General features: G+C 45.7%; 1 protein-coding gene across 5 annotated transcripts in view; it reads right to left on the minus strand.

The window, feature by feature from the left end:
- FN1 (fibronectin 1) overlaps nt 1–20,309 on the minus strand; it is a 53,490-nt gene extending 33,181 nt beyond the window's left edge. For all 5 annotated transcript variants that reach the window (XM_084209465.1, XM_084209468.1, XM_084209466.1 and 2 more), the window contains exons 1-15: nt 20,116–20,309; nt 19,750–19,878; nt 18,141–18,278; nt 16,173–16,304; nt 15,908–16,045; nt 13,389–13,547; nt 11,774–11,974; nt 10,795–10,974; nt 9,146–9,322; nt 8,178–8,330; nt 6,261–6,389; nt 4,591–4,734; nt 2,696–2,817; nt 1,318–1,495; nt 1,016–1,192 (exon numbers count right to left, since the gene is read on the minus strand). In XM_084209465.1, coding sequence (XP_084065591.1) covers nt 1,016–1,192; nt 1,318–1,495; nt 2,696–2,817; nt 4,591–4,734; nt 6,261–6,389; nt 8,178–8,330; nt 9,146–9,322; nt 10,795–10,974; nt 11,774–11,974; nt 13,389–13,547; nt 15,908–16,045; nt 16,173–16,304; nt 18,141–18,278; nt 19,750–19,878; nt 20,116–20,272 — 2,314 coding nt within the window. In that variant the 5' untranslated portion in view covers nt 20,273–20,309. The remainder of the gene's footprint in view (nt 1–1,015; nt 1,193–1,317; nt 1,496–2,695; nt 2,818–4,590; nt 4,735–6,260; nt 6,390–8,177; nt 8,331–9,145; nt 9,323–10,794; nt 10,975–11,773; nt 11,975–13,388; nt 13,548–15,907; nt 16,046–16,172; nt 16,305–18,140; nt 18,279–19,749; nt 19,879–20,115) is intronic.
- Between the last annotated feature and the right edge of the window lie 1,117 nt (nt 20,310–21,426).

Genomic DNA, 21,426 nt, shown 5'->3' on the forward strand with positions numbered 1-21,426 from the left:
CACAGCTCAGCTCAGCTGTCTGGGCAGAAAGAAAGGTGGTGACAGTGCTGGCAGTCCCCACAAGAGCCACTTCTGCTGAGTGTCCAAGCCTGGGAGTTCAGGGGAGCAACAGTCCAGGGAGAATTATTAGGTCAGGAGATTGCTGTTCTTTTTGCCATGTTCTTCTACCACACTCATGTCCCACTAACTATTATAACTTCAAATGCTTGAGGTGAGATACTGCTATTACCACTGTTAAGACAGGAAACTAGGAAAAAGAAGTTAAAACGAAATAACATGTAGTGGTGCCATGGGCTCTAGAGTAAATGTTAGAAAACCAGTTTCAATTCCTGCATCTGAGTCCAGTGCCTTTAACCAGCTTCCTAGCTTAGCTAAACTGCCATATTATCAAAGATGAGGAAGCTCTGATTCAAACAAAATAACTGACAGAGCAGACTGGAACATGAAATATCCATGAGATAACAAGCAGCCAAGATAGGGCATGTGGGAAAGAGTTCTCTCTGTCCATTCTGATGGAAGAACAAAGGTATGCCAAAGGAAACCAGTTGGGAGGCAGGTTCAAAAAAAAACAGATTTGGTTCTCTTCTCATGTGCACTGCTGCTCATTTCAAGATGCTGTGGAAGCCAGTAACTTTACATGATTGCAAAATGAAAAAAGAAACCAAAACTGAGCAAAGATTCATGGATATGAAAAGAATAATTATATCTACTCAAAGTTATTACTCATTCACCACTCCTGGCTCAGGCAGTTTTCCTCTGCAGAATTCTGGGACAGTATTCTGAGGGGATACTGCTATTTACTTGCCTTGTTCTCTTACAGCTCTTAATGGAGAAAAGACAAGGAACTGAGTTTTTAATCTGAGCTGCTCCTGGCACTTTCATACCCTAATTGAATCCTACTGAAAGACAGGGAGGTGCTCACTGTGATGTTCACACCAGCTCTACTGAGTGCCACAGAGCAGTGATGCCCTGACTGTGAGCAGTGCTTTCCCTGGCACACACAGCATTGTCTCACCAAGGTACTGCGGCTCATCACCCTCCTCGCTCAGCTCGTACTCAACACGGAATCCAGAAACGGTGTCAGAAGCAGAAACCCAGGAGACAACAAAGCTGTTGGATGTGATTTCAGTGACAGATTCTGAAGTAGCAACCACGGGAGGAAGAAGAGTTGTCTCTCCTGAAACAGTGTTGCCTACAAGAGAGAGGAAAGAGAGGTTGCATTAAGCATCACTACACTTTTGCGTTATGGGGATGCACAAAGCAAGGACATGGGTGAAGGAGATGAGGTTTTCCTAGATGTCCCCCTGCTGAGCTCACTTGTCACTGCTGTGGTGCTGGTTGTGGTGAAATCAAAGCGGGTGACTTCTTTGTGGCCATACTGTTGGACACTGATGAGCTGTCCCTCATAAATCACACCAGGCTTCAGGCCTGAGATGGTGTAGGAGTTGCGGTGGCCAGGGATGGTGGCTTCCTTCCACTGCCTTCCTGAGTTTTTCTGCAAGAAGAAGGACACTCAGACAGTGAGAGACTCCCTAGGCTGCAAGCAGGGCAATCTAGAGACCTAACCTGCTGTGTGGTCACTACTCACTGTAATATTTAAACACAGGTATGACTTGAATGGCTCTAGTGCACAGACAGAATCAAGTCAAAGGAGATGAGAAAAGTATGCCACGAAGCAGGACCAATGGCATTGAGTTACTAGGTTTTATGAGGGTAAACTAAAAACAACCTAGCTGTGAACTTTACCCTTTAAAAGGAGCATTATTTGTTATAAATTCAACTCATTCCTTCACCAAAAGCACAGTAAGGCATGAAGTAGTGGCTGGAAAAGATACTTTTGAAGCCTATTCATAATAACACTCTAAAGCCATCATCTGAAAACAATATACAGAGAGGTTCTTCCCTTCTACCCTGTGTTTGAACTCTATGGGAAGCTTTAAAATAATGCTCCATCCTCTGAGGTTTGTACTCCAGTGCTTTAAAGTCCATTTCATTCAGGCCTTCATCCAAGATACACTGAAATCAGTAAAAAGACTTAAGTGCCTTGAATGGCTTTGGATCAGGGCCTTTATTGTTCTCTTAATAACAGGCAGCATTGAGGTACTAATGCTCTTAATCATTAAGTGGTCTTTTGTGAAGCTGTACTCAGGGGAGCTGGAAGACAGCTCATCTGCATTGGTTAAACCAAATCATTCCTCACAGAGGAACCAGCCAACAAGCTGTGGTTAACCAGTTTTGGTTTAGACTTTGGAGAAGATGGGAGTGACTGTTTATTTAAACCTACACAAGCTGTTCATGACTTCATCTCCTAGTCATTTTTACCTCCACATTAACAGAATAAAATGTATCCTGGTAGTTTCTGGATATGCACGTTACTAAAACAGCATTTCTTTGGATGAAGAAGCTTCCACAAGGATTTACATTCCTAAGGATATAAACTTGTCTGCTAGCTGTACTAGTGCTTTGTTCAATAAAATACTTTATGAACACAGCAACCAGTGAAGTTTGGGCAAAAAGTGTTTATACAGCACTGGCTCTCCTTGATGCTCAAGAGTAGCTGTTGACTTCAAGAGGCCAAAGACACTGAATAAGCAACTCAAGTTTGATGAAGTTGTGTCAGCCACTTCTTTCAGACAGCAGAAAAAGCCAAATAAAGTACTCTTGAGGAACAAATGATGACAAATGTGGCACTCACAGGTCTCCAGCGCAGGATGTACTGGGTGATGTGAGATCGTTCAGGAGCATTCCACTGGATGGGGTGGGAGTTTGGCTGATTGGTACTCTCTGTGATGATCACCTGAACAGGTCCAGTTGAGCCTGAAAAAAAGAATTGCTGCTTTTAACCTGCTGGGGATGTTGTGGAGTCATCAAAAAGCAAGAAAGCTGCATGGCTCACATAGTATTTCTATACATGGGAAATCAGTTCAATTGTCTTTCTATCCTTCATTGCTACCTAGAAAACTAGTGAGTAAGAATAAATTTTGTGGGGAAGTTAATGTGCACTGCTTAGGTCCATTTCCTGTAAGATACCAATGAAATGGAAAATGGGAGAGGTCTAGTACAGAAAAAGTCTGCAAAACAGAGTCTTGCTGTTCAAAGAGATGGGGGGATCTTCTTAGCAAATAACTGTTTTCTTCATTAATATCTTCTGCAATGGCAGCAGGGAAGCTGAAAAACCATCTGTCAAATCCAAACCATGCAGCACGGTGAGGGAAAAATTTCTGATCTGACAATGAAGATAACCTGAAAAGAGACACTAATCTTCTACTATTTTACTAAATTTCTTCATCAGTTCATTTGAAACACTGAATTTTCCTGACTGCAGAGGACTCCACAGATAGCGAGACTTTTCTTCTGCACACAAACCCCACCAGAAGGGTAGGTGGAAGTTCTGAGACAAAAGAGGCCCATGAACTGATAAAAATACAAGTTCTGCAGTGCTCTAATGCTCAAGACTACTGATTGCATTCAGCTAGGTCAGGCTCAGGCCTATTTCCTCCAATAGAGAAGGACAGGTTTTATGATCCCATGTTTCTCCTTTCATAGAAGCTGGGCCCACTGGGGAGGTGTCACGGAACACTCAGCAGCACTGTCTTCATGCTAGTTCTCAGAAAATCTCAGCAAAGAGATCCCTGGAAACTGCAGTAAAGTGTTTAAGTCATTAAATAGCTGCACCCTCACCCCATTCCCAACATTTCTAATAATAATTTATTTGAACAACCATGTAACATATATACCTGTTCCCCATTTAACAGGATTTCTAGAAAAACAAACTTGTGCCCACAGGCAGAAAATTTCAAAGCTCACCTAACCCCAAACCTACATTCAGAAACATTAGATTTGGTTTATTTACACATTTTCAGTCACTCTTGTGTCTAAAGCAGCCCCAAGCCTGGTCTCCAGGCTGGAGGCATGCATATTTCACATAGCTCAGGGAGATGTTTGTTTAAGCAGTCCAACAGGAGTAAATGAAGCTCAGCCAGCCTTAATATTTCATCTTAAGCCTTAATACTTCATCTTAATTCAGATTAAGACAGTGGCAGTTGCAACCTTAAACAGGAAAGTAGAGAAGTTCCTCTCCTGTTCAGGGAACTGAAGCTGAACAACCAACAAACAGGCATTGCCCATTTCTATAGGGTTCCTGGAATTGCCTGGACAAACAAGAGTTCAAATATTTAATGTCTTTGGGGCACTGATCAGGAAAAACATTTTGTTCCATGATAGATTTTGCTTCTGTAATGAGTGGAAAAGGAAGAATCACACATGTGAGTTTCGGGAAATATAAGCTGAAGGTCACACGTGTGAGATCACTAAATACCAAGAGGCAATGTAAACCCAGACTGTTGTGTGCACTGAGGGTCATTCTCTGAACTAACCCTGGCCTCAGGAATAGCTGCAAAACAGCTTGAGCCCCTCTTTATCAACCTCTGACCACTGCTTGTGTCTGCCAGGGGACAGGGAGAATCTGTTCTGCTTTAAAAGGAAACCAAAAGGCATTAGGTACAAAAACCTGACCAGGTGAGGGGTGGAAAGCTGGCCTTCCTCAGGCCTCACTCAGCAGGTGAGCTCATTTTCTGTTGGGTTTCTTACCTGGGTAGGTCTGCAGAGGTTGGCAGTGCCATTCTCCAATCCCACGACCATAGCAGTAGCACTGGTATCTGACCCCATGCACATACTTCTCCCAGGAGTCTCCAATTTGGTAGAAGGTGCGAGTTTCCGAGTCCTGGCACTGGTCTGGAGGCACAAGAGGAACAGTTCACACTGGGTGTTACTGAAACCACACAGGAATATCTACAAAAAAGTCCCCAAGGCAAAGAATTCGCCCCTTTTTGAACAAAGAAATGCTGCACTGATGTTTATTTGCAAATATAGGTACATAAAGTGGCAACAGAACTGGAGTCTCAAATCAAGGTTCTTAATATAGCACTGTATGTATTAAGTTGGATATTAGGGGGCTAATTCAGCTGTGATGCATTTCAGTGGGGTGCTCCTTCTAGAAAGACTTTCATCCACTCTGGAGCTCAATTCTGCCCTGGCCAATTGAGTTCATCTCTCACCCAAAGCTAAACCATGCTGCTCTCAAGGAGATCAAAGCCACAAATTCCTCCTGCCTTCAGAATTTATTTATGCTTTAATAGTCCCCAGAATGTTTTTATTTTCAGCAGAATCTTTCCAGATTTACCATTGTATGAACCAAAGGAGGACAGATCAGATCCTGAAATCAGCTGAACTAGTGTAAATACAGCACAGTACAGCACCTCAGCACACTTTCTACTCTGACAACTGCATGTATGCCTGGCTCCCTGGAAATTTTCAGTGATAACCGGCATTATGTTTGCTTGGATAAATAAGAGCATTGTTTAGAGAGAGCCAACAAAATTAAAACTTTAATTGCACTTATACAGATAACTGAAATCATCCCCCCACCCCTTCCTTCAAACTAGTAATTTTCAGGAGCTTTACAATCTATGTTCCTTGAGTAAACATGTACAGATACTACTGTTACTAAAGTAGAGCTTCACAACCAGCAATTTCTAATAGATTTTCTTGGCAATAGTTTGAAGCTCTCTTGGACTTAGTAATTGCAACCCAAACAGCTAGGTCTTATCTTCCAGTCAAGGTTTGCTAGGGAAGGGGGGGAGGAAGAAGACATGGAATCTTGTTCCTGCAGAGAATCATGATGGTTTTAAGTAACCTCCAGAGCACTATTAACACGTGTTCTCATCCTGAGCTTTCTCTCTTTGCTAGAACAAAGGGCAGCCAAAAAATCAATTCAGTCCAAGGTAAGTTAATATATGCTGGTGCTCCTTCCTTAGTTCAGGGAGAAAACTGTGAAAGATTTTAGAATAGAGAAAGGCAAGAAAACTGATCCTAGCATCAGGGCCCAGCTGTGTGTTTTATCAGTGTTCAGGCTGAGAGCTCTGCTAAGCTGACAGCTGAGGTACCAGAATCCAGCCAGATGACCACAGGCTAACTGTCCTGCTACCACAACCTGCTACCTTTTACAACATATGCTTGCCACAGTTGTGGTTCTTCTGTGGCAGGTGTGATAACCCAAGCACATGTTCTTAAATTAACAAATGTCCTTTCACTTACCCTCCAGCAAATGCAGTGGTGCTTCTATTTTTGCTTTTGTACAACTCATGACAGAAAGTGGACAAAGGCTGGGCCCAAACTCACACAACAGTTTGTCCATAGCACAGCCAGTTTGTACAGAGCTACAAAGTGTGTCTGCCAAGGGGGGACAGCCAGTGACTCACCAACAGGATCACACTTCCATCTCCCCCGGCCCTGGCCAAAGCAGGTGCAGTTCAGCATGTGCCCCTCATCATGGCGCTTGTGGAAGGTCTGGTTCACGTCGTAGGTGATGCCATCTACAATGCACTGGTCTGGGGGAGAGGGCAGAGTTCATCAGCAATAGGTGTAAGCATTGAGACAGAGCCCTTCTGCCTGGAACATCATTCCCTTGCTAGATCAGCACACAGACTGACCATGACCAGCTCCATCCAAGCCAGTAGGGAACCCTCCTTTCTGTAATCTGTGACCCTCACAGTGCTGCACACACAGCCCAGCTCCCAAATTCATCTATCAGCACTGTACAATCAAGCAACGCTTGCAGAAAAGAGGTCTGTAGGTCACAATCCAGCTGCCTCTTTGTTCCTTCAGATAGATTCCACATGTGATCAAAACTCTAAACCACCACACTGACTCTCTGACCATCTCCTCTGAGGAACATCTCAGCTGAAACTCCTCAGCCTCAAAAAAGGGCTGCTCCAAATTTATGAAGATAAAACGAAGAAGTACAGCCATCCTCATGATGTTTTTCTGCTGGGTATCTCTGCTACATTCTGTAGTAATCTGAAGGTAGAGGCTGATCTCTTATGCACACAAGATGTTGCTGGTGCCTACCAGTCTACTCTTTCCTCACAACACAATACCAGACCCCATGCTGTAGTACAATGCTATCACTCTATTAGGTTCAATGTCCATCTGGGACCTGGCCCAGAATTCCTAAAGCCAGTCTAATCACAGTGAGGAGCAGAAAGACAAAACAAACATGAAAACAAGCCTAGAAGCAAGTTGTTTTGTTAAGTGGGACCCAAGAGACCCAAGTTCAGGTCTGGAGTCAATCCTGGACCAGCTGTCCTTGGGGAAGTGAGTCCATGATTCCCATGATTTTATTCCCCATGATATTTTCCCACACCATGGGCACAGCATCTGGATAAACCAAGGAGTGCTCAGGCTCTCCTGCAGGCGCCAAGGTCTGGCTGCTGTGCTTAAAAAGCCCAATTCAGATAACCTTTGCCTTTTGAAAAAGCAAAGCATCTCCACCCTCTCCTCAGCAAGAAAAATCACTTCAGCTCCAGAATGGAACTGCAGAGAACTAGCTGTGTAAGTGGAAACAGGACTTGCACAGCCCAGAACTTTGAGCAGTGCCTTTCACACTGAAGGGAGCACATTAAAAAAAACCCTTCCAAAGCCCTTGAGTGAGCCTTTCTCTATAAATTATATCCCACTTCAGCAGTGGTGTTAAAAGAGTCCTTTCTTGGCCTCCTGACAGCAAACCCCCTGCCTTTTCCAGACATGAAGCCAATGCTGTGAGCTAGCTGTAGGATGATCAAATGTCTGTGCATTTAAGTCTTCTTTTTTTGGTATTGCTCAAGTACTTCTCCACTTGGACCACTCACGCAAATGAGTAAATAAATAAGAGTAATCTCCACGCTTTCCTGCCAGCCTTTCATATAGACTAGCCAGCAAAAGGCTAATCCAGCACAGAGGAATTGAAAATTTTACTGCAGAACAATAAAACACAATAGGTCCGCTTTCAAACCTCAGACTAGTCTGGAGTTTTGTCTGTTCTTGAGGCAGGGAGGTGCCTATACTGAGCTCCATGTAAAGTCACAGTGCTGCCAATTCCTAAATGCAGACAAAAGGAGGGAGGGATGCCACAATCAAGACAATCAAGGTTTGCTTCTGCTTCAGAGCCTGTAAAGGCTGGAATATATTTTTCCAGCACATAAACAAGACAAGAACTTCACAGCTCCTCTAATTGCCTTCCTACTCCAAAGAGTAAACAACAGTTCTTGAGTGTGGGCTCAAACCCACAACGACAGAAAAGAACACCAATTTCTGGCATCTCCCCCTTCAACTGGTGATATCAACATGAAATTCAGTACCTCTGAGCTGTGAATAGGCAATGCAGGTCCATTCTCCACGGCCATTTCCTACACAAGTACATCTCATCATGTGGCCCATGTCATGCTGCTTATCCCACTGGTCCCCAACGCGGTACATGACACCATCGTTGGTTGTGCAGATTTCTTCATGGGCTGGGTGAGAAGAAAGCAAAAGGATATTTGTGAGGCCAGAATTTACAAGATCTTGAGGACTAAGACCATTTGCAATGCCCCTTCATAGCAGGTAGTGGTTTCTGCATCTTAACAAGGAAATTTTAGGCACACACTCATATTTAGGTTCTCCAGCAGATCTGATGGTATAAACTTCTGAAGTTTTCAGCTGTAGAAGTATCTATTGTTGCAAAATCCTGCACAAAATTAAGGATTAGTTTATGAACTGATTCTATTCTTAACTTTGTGGAAGGACTCAAAATCAGAATTACAGGGAGTATCAGAGAAACTTATAGGAAATACTTCAAGCACCCAACATTATCTGAAGAAGTAGATGAAAGACAAGAAAAAAATTAACAGCAAATTCCAGCAAGTCTCACAACAAAAAAGTAAATTGAATCCACCAAAAGATTTGACTAAAGTAACCTCTACTGGCAACTGTTTCTTTACTCCTCCATACTCTGTCACAAGTAAAATTTAATTTGAAAGAAGAAAAATAAACTAACGAGTATCATGGAGTATCATGGACTCACACCAGCTGAAGAGCATGCCTACCACCAGCTTGTAGCAAAGAAGTAATGAAAATTGCCTTCTCCTGGCACTGCCTAAATCTCTGCTAGAGGTGGTCAATGGGAAAAAAAAAGGACAAAAGAAAACTTCAGAAATGCCTTAAATGGCTTTGAGCTGAGACTTAGCTCATTAGAAGTCATCAATATCTGACCAACGACTGAGAGATCTTCCCTTTCCAGCTCAAAGAACCATATGCTCCATAAGCCCTTTATGGCTCTCAGCCTTACCAGCCATGGGGCAGAACCCAAACTTCTGGTCAGCATCGTAGTTCTCTGTGGTTCCACACCACTTCATGTTGTCCCTCCGTCCCTCGGAAGTGCAGTCGGTGTAGTTGCGGTTGTTGTACAGGAAGGGGAAGTGGCACAGAGCACCATTGGAATTGCCACCCCGCGTCTGGACCAAAACTGTACCAAAAACGAAGGGAACAGATGCAAATTCAGTCTGCACTCTCTCTTAGCATGCATGGAAGAGCTTGGAGAACAAACCACTAGCACTACTTTTTCCCATGTGTGCCCTGTATATAATCCACAGGCCTCTTTTCTCAGCTTTAATTAATTCAGATGTGGAAACATAAGCTTTGCATGAGGTCAGTTCAGTTCAAGCTTTGCTCTGGAATGAGCTGCAGAGCCAGCCATGGGAATTCCCAGGAAACAGGGAAAACCAAAGCTCACTGTGCTTGGGAAGTAGCTTTGTAAATGCCTTCTCCCAAGGCCTAGGGAATGAAATAAACTCACAGCTCTCAGCATACCCGTATTATCTCTGAAACCATTTCCCAGTGGTGCCCTTCAGCTCTAAGGGAAGCCTTCACCCTCAGGAAAGGGTTACAGCTCAGTTATGTACAACAGGACAAGCCAAAACCTCTCTGCAGGCTGGAAGCTTCATGTTTTGCAAGCAGCAGGGGAAAGAGGGCTGTAATCTACCTGAACTAATCACCTCTTGAGCAACTCTGCTTTACAAACATTGGAGAACAACAAGACATTTACTGAGATTTTTCTATATCACGTTTCTACATTTCTCTTTTCCACAGTGTATCGCAAGAAGCCACACTGAAACAGGAATGTGTGCATGGACGGAGACAGAGTTTGGGTGGTTTTTTGGGGGGGTTAGTTTGTTTTTTTAAAAATAAAGTATGATAAGTGCTGCAGAAAAAGGCTTGACTTTTATCAGGAAAAAACAACCAAAGTAGAACAGATTTTTTTATAAAGTGTCTAGGCAGTGAAGAAAGCAGTATTTTCATGTGGGAAGATGAAATATTCTTTCCAAGATCAGCTCCCAAGAAGCTGCCTGGACACTGCTCCATGGATGTCTGACAGGCACTCCAGGAAGTGCAACCACACAGGTAGACAGATCAGTGCTGTGAACACTGAGCATCCACAGACAAGAGGCAATGCTGCTGCTGCCTTAGTCATGCCCCAGCTCCTGATCAGTGATCACAAATCACATGAAGAGCACTGCTATATATGGCAGCCTGGCTAGAAAGCCAGGATGGAGGGAGTGACAGAACTGCACAAACTGTACTTCCTGGACATCCTCCTCTTTGCAGCCTAATATGGGCATTGCTTGAAGCAATTCACCCAAGCAAAGCCAAAGATACAAATCCCTTGGGCCAAAGCTCCACCATGACCAGGTACTCCCATTCTAAGTTCAGCTCAGAGAACAGGACTCAAAGGGTACATCTGTAGCACCCTGCAAAACCACCAAGAGCATACAAGTGCTCTGTCACCAGGCAGCCCTCCATTCACAGCACCGCCTTGCTGCCTTGAGTCCTTCCAGACTGCTGGAATCGGTCAGGCAGCCTGTTCCTGTGTCCTCTGCTCCCTCCTCCATCCCTCCACCTTGGTCACATACATGTGAAGACCCGGTGAGTGGAGCTCACCGTTCTGCTCAGTACAGAAGGAGTATCTCCTGTCCTGCTCGAAGTTGGAAGTGGTGCTGCACCAGAAGTGCCCGTCCGTGCGGCCTTCGGTGGTGCAGGAATAGAAAGTCCTTCCATCGTAGGTGAAAGGCAGCACACAGGGCTCTCCATCAGAATTGCCACCGTACGTCTGGGTCACGGCTTCAGAAAGAAAATCACAGCATTAGACTGCAGTTTAAAGCAATTCACAAATTTCAGGCCTCTAAAACAACAACAGCCCCTCTGGGCCAAGTTGCTGGCTGCTGGGAACCCACACTGACTGCCAAGGAGCCAGGCCAATGCACACCAACAGACAGCTCCATAGCTGTGGCATTCCTTCACATTCTTTTCCAAACATATATTATTGCAGCTCCATTTGAATGAAGTTATTAATGCTGCTCCCCAAGAGTGCTGCTTCCCTCAGCAAGTTATAAATAGCTCACTGGGAAACATTCCTGCCCCAAACAACAAGGCTTCAAATAACCAAACCATTTCTTCGCCTCCCTGCACCTTTCTCCAGTATGTCTTTGTCAGAGCATACTCCTGACACGCACACAAAGGGTGCTGCTCCCCAAGGGCTGTTTCCCAGTCAGCAGCAGGTTATATACAGCTCACTGAGAAACATTCCTACCTTAAACAACAAGGCTTCAAATAACCAAACCATTTCTTCGCCACCCTGCACCTTTCTCCAGTATGTCTTTGTCAGAGCATACTTCTGACATGCACATAAAGGGTGCTACTCCTCAAGGGCTCTGTTTCCCCCTCAGCAGGTTATACACACCTCACTGGGAAACATTCCTGCCCTAAACAACAAGGCTTCAAATAACCAAACGATTTCTTCCCCACCTTGCACCCTTCTCCAGTACATCTTTGTCAGAGGACACTTCTGACATGCACACAAATGGTTCTACTTGGAAATGAAGCCACAGGACAGTCCCAGAGACCTCACAGCAGCTCATACCTATCTCCTGGCAGCTGACTCCATTGCCCAGGCAGGTGCACAGCATTTGCTGGCTGCCCTGTGTCTTGAGCCACTGCATGCCCACCGAGTAGACGACGCCGTTGTCGGTGATGCACTGGCCGTAGGGCTGGGGCTGCGGCTGCTGCGGCTGGGGCTGGTACAGCGCCGTCTGCACGTTCGTGATGCTGGGGGAGCCAGAGCCTGCAGCACAACGTGGGACAGAAGGGACATGTGGCACTCAAAGCTCAGCAACAGAAGGCTGCCATTAAGTGCTGAGATAATAAAACCTCAGGCACTCCAGCAGACGGAAGGCACGACACTCTTAAGCTTCCTGAGACGCAGCTTAATTATTCCACTTTGCAAATTTTGAAATTAGAAGAACAACTCCCCCTCTCTGCTAATGACAGCCTCTGGCTTCCAACCATGTAGAGTGGCTTTAGAAAGCATTTAGAAAGTCTTTTTCATACAATTGTTTAGAAAACAATTTTTTGGGGAAAAAAAAATTAGTTGGAAGGAAATGTAGAATAGAAAAATCAAGATCAGTGAAAAAAGAATAAAAATTACCAAGAGTAGGGAGATAAGGCAAAAAGGACTAATTTTGAATTTTTCATTGAGAAACAAGAAGAATAAATTTAAAATTCTTTTACCCAGCAATTTTTAAACTTTGAATCAAAGTTTTTAGCACATTACCATTTGAAATAATACTGAGAGACAAAGAGGCTTGTTGTTGTCTACATCATATGAATTTTTGCTAATGATTCCCACAGGAACCTCCACAAATTCAGCTCTGCTGAAATAGGGGAAGTAATAATGGAAACCCTTGAAAATACTGTCATCCTTGAAGTGTTACTCATTTTGAAGTTTAGACCTTCTGAGAGTTTTAAGTTAACCTGCTGGTACCAAACAGTTAAAGGTCATTTATCAAGAAAAATTTAGTGCAGGCACTGCAGGAAAACAGAAGTTCTATATTGCACTCACTGATAAGAAACCTAGATCCTTAAAATGACAAAAAAAAAAAGAATTTAGGAGCTGAAGATGGAAACTTTGGACACAAAAAATATGCTACCCGTAAACGAGGCAATAATTCAGACTGAAATTACAAGCTATCTCATGTACAGATACTAAACAGCATTGTATACATTCCTTGACATTTTTGGGTTTTTAAAGCTCAGCCATTAGTAGGTGCATTTATCATGTCAAAGAAACCAGATGGTCTCAGTGGGGTTTAAATAAAGGACATTTCAAGAAAGTTACCCTGAGGCGAATACATAAAGTTCAAACATTAACTTGGAGTGCCGTGCTCCCAAGACAAAGATAGCTCCTGTGGATGCAGGGCCCTGCATGTGATTTACTGCCCTGTGGTTGTGCAGGCAATCCCACCTGTATGTGCCAGCCCCATTTGCGCATGGAAACAAGGTACCAATTAATCTTATCTCCGCACCCACTAACAAGGAGCATCTTCTGAACTCTGACACTCTTTGCTGTTGATCTTTCCCAGACAAGACTCCGAAATACTCGAATTAGGATGGAACAACTCAACTCCAAGTCCTGACCTGTCAAAACATGCCATTCCTCTTCCCCTTCTCTCTGTTCCATGACGTGATGTTCCACTTACCAGTGCTGGTGGTGTGCAGGGCCGTGTGCCTCTCACACTTCCATTCTCCCCTGCCATTCCCAGTGCAGACACACTGCAGCAAGTTCCCACGGTTGTCCTTCTTGCTCCAGGTGTCTCCAATCCTGTAGGAAGTCTTGGTGTCGTGGTCATTGCAGCGATCTGTGTAAGGAACAGGACTCTCAGCTGGGCCTGCACTTGGCAGCTTCCAGCACCCCACCACCAACTCTACCAAACAAGCTCATCCTTTACAGCCTGAATTAAAGGCCCACCTCCAGAGCCCACTACTGCAATTCCTACATGCACCAAAGCCTGCACTAAACTGCACAGGCTGAGAGCACTCCAAAATCCTGAAAGATTTCTGTTCACTTCCAGAATTGTGCTTTTACTTTGCAGCCGTTGTCAAAATGAGCTACTTTTTAAAGCCATTCTAAACCCATTCTGTCCAGCACACACCTTTAAAGCTAAACTCGTTTTAATGACCCTTTTTTTTATTTTAAGAAAAAAACAGGAGTCTTTGGCAGCTTGGTCATTTCATACTATACACAGGGCACAATTCAAGTTCAGGGCTCTCTCTCATCTGGAAGGGACTAAAACCTGTTTGAGGGCAACATGTAAAACCCCATTTCTTTCAAAAGAAACCTGCATGAAGCTGCAGAGAAGTTAATACAAGCTGCTCAAGTAATACCAGGAGTATCAGACTTTCTAAATCTCTTTAATAACCCACAGCCCCCAATGAATTGAGCAAATGGGTTCAAAGGACAGCACAACAAACTACTTTTGTCTGGATGCCAGATCCACATGGATTAACTAGTTCTTCTTCCATTACAACATTTTACCTTCTTATTCAAGGGAAACCCGATACAGTGGCTCAAATATAATCACAGATCAATGAACATGGATTTATGAAGAACTGTGGAAGGACAGATGCATTAAGCCAGATTGCCACTGAGAGAGCACATGGGACAGAATGTGAATGTAGAAAACATGTTACTGATTCACACTGCTAGAATGACCAGAAATTGAGCATTTGCCAGAAGTATGGTAAATTGGTGAGGTATTCATCATGCAATTTTGCAAATGTGAAAAAAATGTGTCTAATGGACACACTTCTCAATGAAAAGCTGAAATGTCACGGAAGTAACCAGCTGTGATTCTGGAAAATGCTGGCCATAAAAGATATATAACAGCAGCACACACTTGAAGTGTAATGCCATTTTGTGGGCTAGAGGTATCATTTTATAGACATAAATTTGAATTTCTCTATTCAAATGTAATTGGAAAACAAAATGAAAAATGAACAGCTCCTTATATTGCAATTTCCCCCATGATACAACAGCACAGACCTGAGTGATGGAAAGAAAGCTACTGCCAAATGCATTTTATAAGTCCTCCAAAATTCACAAACAACACATTCTGTTTTATTCATTCCCATTTGACAGCTAATGATTTTTCCCCATATGTCTTTAACAGACGTAATATTGTCAAGGCTGGGTTGATTTTTATAGCTTATTTCTTGACCAAGTCTCTCCAGATCTTCCATTTTCATCTCAACCCTCCTGAAGTATCTTATTCTTTCCTGCTGCTTATATCATCAGGTCTGCTGTTTATATCAGCAAAAATCCATTATTTGTGTGCCCCAAGGCAACTGAATATGAGGCAATTGAAAGGCTACAGAAGAGTTCCTCAAACCTTGCATAACCAAGGTGTAAGGTACAAAGTTAAACTTTCTTGAGGCAACTGGTATAAACCCGAGACAGAAGTAAGGTCTGTGGTAGAGCTAACAGGACTGGAACAGAAGGTCAATAAACAAGCAAGATTTTGGGTTTTAAAAGTCCTGTTTGCTCTGCAAATACAAATAAAATGGAGTATTTACGGTAATGTCCCTCAATGATGCAAAAACTTTTTTAAAAAACATCACCTGCGCTGCTAGAGCGGGAAATGGGGTGAGAAAAGTGATAGGTGAGATGGCAGAGCAGGCAAAACAAACCCTGGTTTAGCTAACAAATAAATTAACCAGTAATAGAGAGAAAGAAGTAAGAAAACATTTTAATCTTGCAGATCCGGCTGTTGGAAAGGGTATTTAACTTAAAAACCACTTGATTGTCCCTCAGAAAGCTCCTTGAAAGTACAGAAATGGATGTCCTAGGCTAAACGCTCTGCCATTTTGTGGGCCAAGCCATTCCCCTGACTTCCTGGGAGCTGCCTGGCTGTGGCTCAGCTGACATACCAATCCCTTACACCTTTCTCTCTCCATGGGATTAAATCCCCAAATAATCCAGGCACCCTCGTCCCCAGCTCTGGGGAGTGTTCCCACACGGCAAATGGTGACTGAGGCACCACCCAGGCCTCTCTCCCCCTTCTGCTTCCCGCCACTCCTCAGGGGACGCCCATCCCTCTCAAAATACTGTTACTTGCACAGGGCAGAGGAAGGAACAACTTTCCTTTCCCATGCAGGATGAAAAATAAGTAGGGGAACGAAAAAAAAAAGCAAGCTAAATAAAGTGGGGGCTGGCACTTACTTCTGGAGGTGCAGGTGATGCGGCCGCTGCCCTCGCCGAGGCAGGTGCAGTCCACCATCATCCAGCCCTGGTAGGGCTTCTCCCAGGTCTCTCCCACCACATAGGACGTCCCGGCCGTGTTGTCGTAGCATCGCTCGGCTGTGAGGGGAAAGCGGATCAGAGCCCGCCCAGGGCATTCCCACACGGGAACGCCTCGGGGAGGATGAGGAGAAAGGGCCCACACGCCCTGGCTGCGCTGAGGGAGAAGGAAGGAGCGGCCACTTACCCACAGGCTTGCAGGTCCACTCGCCCTTGCCGTTGCCCAGGCACACGCACTCCAGCATGTAGCCGCCCGTCTCGTGGGGCCGGCGCCATGTATCGCCGATCTTGTAGGACTGGCCGCCCTCATGGCAGCGATCTGTGGTGGCACACAGGGGAGCCGGGGTGAGGGACACGCCAGGGACGGCATGACGGCGACAAGGTAAGGGCCATCTGGCCGGGGGCAAAGGGGGTCATCGGGGGTAAGGGCAGCAAGGAGGAGGAGGGACACTGAGGAGGAGGGGGGACATCGGCCTGTAAAATGGCGCTCAACATTTCCCACTGGCACCCACCATTTTCTGTCGTAGCCCACTATTTTCTGCCCTTCCCAGGCCCTGTCCTCTCCCCTCAGCTAACTTCGCCATGTTCCAAACCCCAGCCAAAGCCTGGCTGGCGAAAAGGGAAGGCCAGGGAGTGATGAAGCCCAGTTTCTCCCTCAGACCCTGCCCTCGGGCTGAGGGCTGGCGAGAGCGGGTTTGCCTCCATCTTGTTTGAGGCAGCGCCACTTGGGCTTCTCTGTGACCATTCATGAGGGACATGGTGGCCAGGACAGCATGTGGAGGACGAGAGGGTGCTTGGTGTGACAGCCCAGGGGGAAATCAGACCTCCTCTGGGGTTTGGAGAGCCTGCCCTGGAAAGGCAGATTCCCACCCATCAGTGCCCCACAGTTCTGAGGCACCCCAGGCTGAGGGAGGGCAGCATGGCACAGGGCAGCTTGCAAACACAGGAGTTGTTTCTTTGGAAGGATCCAAGAAAAAAAAAAAAAAAAGGAAAGAAAAAAACACCCACATCCCATCATTTATTAAGAGCCAGTAAAATGTTTTGAATGTTTTGTGGGCTCATTTGTGAAAGCAGGGAATCTCAGAGCTCTGAAGATTGATTCAAAGCCAGTTGCACTCGGTGAGACTCTCCAGTGAGCTCTAAACCAGGCTGATGATGAGGAAACAAGGCTGCTCCTACACTCGCAATTTCCTTACTGACTCTTTCTTACAACACTTATCATCCCTGCCCAATAAAGTGCCATTAAATTCAGAAGGGCTCCAGCTTTACTTGTTAGATTTAATGCATTATTTTTTTCCCATGCTACAATGATGGCTGGTTTCCGAGTCCGCTGTGGCAACACTACTAGGGTCTGCATGAGTGTCTTAAACAAGAAACTGGATACTTTTAACAGCAAGACTTTTCTCAAAAGGTACCTCAGAGACTTTGAAATCTCAGTCTAAAAATCCTGACACACAGCAATCTTCCTCTGGGCTCACAGAAAGTCCAATTATGAACTAAGGGGAAATTGTGAACAATTCAGTGACTCAATAAGGAAAGGATTTCCAGACAGAGACATGAAACAGGAGCTGGGGAGAAAGGACTAAGGGAAGAGAGGGAAGACCAAGAGGAAAGTATGGGTCAGGCTAGTGAAAAAGGAGTTGCAGAAACATGTTAAGCTGCTGTCTGCATATAAAATCCCAGTTCCCTTAGAGACAAGTGTTCAATGACATTGTTGGAAGATGAAGGACTGGCTCTCAGGTAGCATTCATTTATTATCATTTATTCTGAGTAGTCCCATTAATGCTGACTGTGTTATTTTGACCCTTCAGCTGTAGAGCAGACTTTTTCTCCAGTCAAAAAACTACTTTTATACTTGCACCTGTGAAGATGTAACACACTCTTGTACATAATAAATTACTCCCCTGTATGGCTGGACACTGACAGTAATTTTTGACCTATGATTTCTCACAAAGCACTTGACCTCTTAAATAAAAGAGGAGTTTGATTGTATGTAGGTACATGGGGCAGGGACTTTTAATTTCAAAGTTTTAGTGGGCTTTGGATTAAATCCCATGCAACTGTAGCTAAAAGGCACTGGAATAGTGTATAAATTGCTCTGGAAAATATGACTCTAAGGAACAATAGCTGTAGGAAGAGGCTCTTAGTTACATACTGGCAATGGTGCAGCTGATTCTCCCACGTCCAGCTCCAATGCAAGTACAGTCCCAGATCATGGAGTCCTTGGGGCGCTCATAGGTCTCCCCAACCCGGTAAGTGGATCCAGTGTATTTGTCAAAGCAGGTCTCTTCAGCTATGAGGGAGAAAAAAAATTATTAAATAATCAGCTTCATATAACCACACCAGCAACATGTACAGTCAACAGAAACACATTCCTTGCCTCCTCACACAGATACTCCTTTTATCCTGGGGAAAAATGCCTATCAGTCTCCTCTTTCCTCATGGGATGAAACAGCAGAGAGGAAGTTGGGTGAAATTTGCCCCCTCAAGGCCCCCATGATGCTCAACAACCTCAATAACCTCTTCTTCCCTCCCTCAGGGAACCAAAAGTTGCACATGGCAGGCATGCCTGAAAGCATCAATCCCAGCTGTTTGAAGCCAACAGGAGAGAAGACAGGAGGGAGCAAACAATCCCTGGAAACTCTGTGCTTTGTCATGCTAATCCTCCTCGCTCTGATTTAGCAAAAACTGAGTGGATCAATCCCAAATTCTGCAGCAGTCCCACCAAAGTCAACAGCAAAGTTCAGTACTTGTGTATTGCTCACACTGATGCATAGGTGAGTGATTACAGAACATCAGTGCTGCCACCAGACTCAAGATGAGAAGCAGAACAACTTTCTGCACCGCTGGGCAGATAAAGCTCATTGTGTCATAAGGAAAACTGCCTACTGGACTTCAAAACTGTAAAACTTGGGAATCTTTGCAGGGGAAGGAAAAGTAGATAGAACCCTCTTTTATGGAGACTGAGTACTCCTTAAAATACTCCAGTCGTGAGGAAGGCAGCACACAAACCTTGCAGAACAGATGGCTGAGATGCTCACATCTGTCTTACATGAACACTGTCAGCCAGGAACCAGCTTTTCATCTCTTCTATCTCCAGAGCAACATAAAGGAATTATGGCAAACCAGTGGCTTCAAACCAATAAATACAGATAGATTGCATCTGATAAACTGAACTACACCGAATCCTGGAGAGACGCATCCTCCAGCAGACTTCGCATTTAAACTTCTTTCTGTTCCCTAAACTTTTTCTGCACAGACTAAACAATCTCATTTTACACTCAATTATAGAAAGCTCACAGCACGGCCGGGAGGCTGTGGAAAGTTGTAAGTTGAAATATTTTTAAACAAGCTGACGACACTGCACAGCTATGAGAAGTTGGGGTGAAGCAATCGAACAGAGCAGAGCCAGAGCTGCAAAGTGACTCCAGATTTGAACTTCCCCGTGCGAGTCCAGGAGTCAGTTCAGTTCATTATAAAGAAGAGGTTGGCTCCAAAATTAATGTTTAGATCCAATCCTCCAGAGAGATGAGTGATATTTGGCTCAGGGTTCTGGTGGCAGGCCCATCGCTAATGAAAAGCATTTCTTAAAATCCCAAGCCAGATCTTCAGTGTAATTGAGTGTAGATCCCATTACTGACCCTAAGTACCAAACTTCAGTGGAAAGCTTGGGCTGCCAGCCCTAACTCGTACAAGGCTTGGCTTACTCGGCACCAAAAGCCGCGCTGGGGTCTCGACGCAGACAAAAGGGGCCACCAACTTACGTTCGGGCTTGCTCTCGCAGTTGAACCCTCGGCTCCCACCGTAGCAGGTACAGACCAGAGTGTTTCCCAGGTAAGTGCGCTCCCACTGCTGGTTTATCTGATAGTACCGTCCATTGTCATAGCAGGTCTCTGGGGGGAGAGGAGGAACGGGGACGCAGAGGGGGAAAAGAAAGCAAAGTTCGGCGTTACCGAGGGCAGCAGCCGGGAGGGAAGGGGCGCAGGGCGCACACGTGTGCGGGTCCGCCGAGCCGAGGGGAGGCTACGGGCGACCTCGGGAGTCAGACAAAGTCCCCCGGGGCCACCGGCGCTGCCGTGCCAAGCCCCGCGCCGTGCCCTGCCCCTGCCCTGCCCGCGGGCGGTACTCACGCTTTCCCTGCGCGGCGGTGCCCTGCGGCAGCGAGGTGGTTTGGGTCTGCGCCTGCCGCCGGCTCTTGCCGCCGGCTCCGCGGCCATGTCCCCCCGCCGCCGCGGCCCCCAGGCAGAGGGCGAGCAGCGCCAGCCGCCACACGGTGCGGCCCGGCATCCTGGCACGGCTGAGCTCGGCACGGCTCGGCACGGACAGCCCGACGGACGGCACGGCGCCGCTGCCGGGCGCTATATAGGGCGGGCTGGGCGGGAGGAGGCGGCCGCCGCCGCCCCAGCGCCCATTGGCCTCGGCGCCGCCGGGGGCCGGGCGGGGGCCGCCACCGCCCCGCCGAGCCCCGCCGGGGTGGGAGGCCCGGCCCCCCTCAAGCACAGCGGCCGTGCCATTTTGTAGAACATCTGGCTGAACAAAATGGCTTTTTTTGAGGGGAGAGGCAAACTTTTCTTTTTTTCCCGTGGAGCAGCGCTGCCTGTAAGCGGATACTGCTCCGTTCAGGAGGAGTAATGTTCTGCACAGGGGAGAAGGTGAGGTGTAACAGACGGGTTGGAAATAGCAACTCTGAGTGATGTTTTATCTACTGCTGGGAACTCAAGGTTAAAAGCTTTCACACCTCGCTTGGAAAAATCGGTGTCATTGCATTCCATTCAAAATAAATTTAACACCCTCTTTGTCTGACTTTATTTCTTGCTGTCCAAAATCAACTCTGAGAACAAAAAAGAAAAACAAAAAAAAAAGTGAAAGAAATACTAGGTGTTGAGCCTTTATTAAGTAGAAGGGTTCTTCAATGTGATGCTGTAATGTAACCTTGCTGTACACAAATTTTGTCAACCTCTTCCATCTGTCTTCTTCCCATGGGCATCTCTGCTGCTCCAGGGGGGTTTCTTTTCCCTGGTTTGAAGGAGTGCTGCAAAGCAGAAAGTGTGTCCAGTAAGTGTGGCTCTCAGGCTGCCAGTGAGCAAAGCACAGTGCATGCCCCATTCTGGCACAGTGCCTGGACCAGGACCCAAGCTCAGACCATACAGGAAGGTTGTGTTTCATGCTTCTCACACATATTTTGTCTTGGCAAAGGGATCGTTAATCTAAAAAGTCTGCTGCAGCTCCCAATATATAAAAGCAACTCTTCAGACAAACCTGAGTGTGAAGTAGCCTACAGTGTTTCCAGACATCTTTAAGGTGAACATCCACAGCTTTCCATAAGAGTTCTTCAGCATGTTGAGCTCCACGCTCTGGTTCCACTTCCTGCAAGCCCACTGTGTTCTCTTTACTGACGTGCCAACATCACTGCTGGGATGAAGGCTATAGCAGCAGGCAGA

This window comes from Fringilla coelebs, assembly GCF_963513975.1.
Source record: "Fringilla coelebs genome assembly, chromosome: 7".
Taxonomy (NCBI): Eukaryota; Metazoa; Chordata; class Aves; order Passeriformes; family Fringillidae; genus Fringilla; species Fringilla coelebs.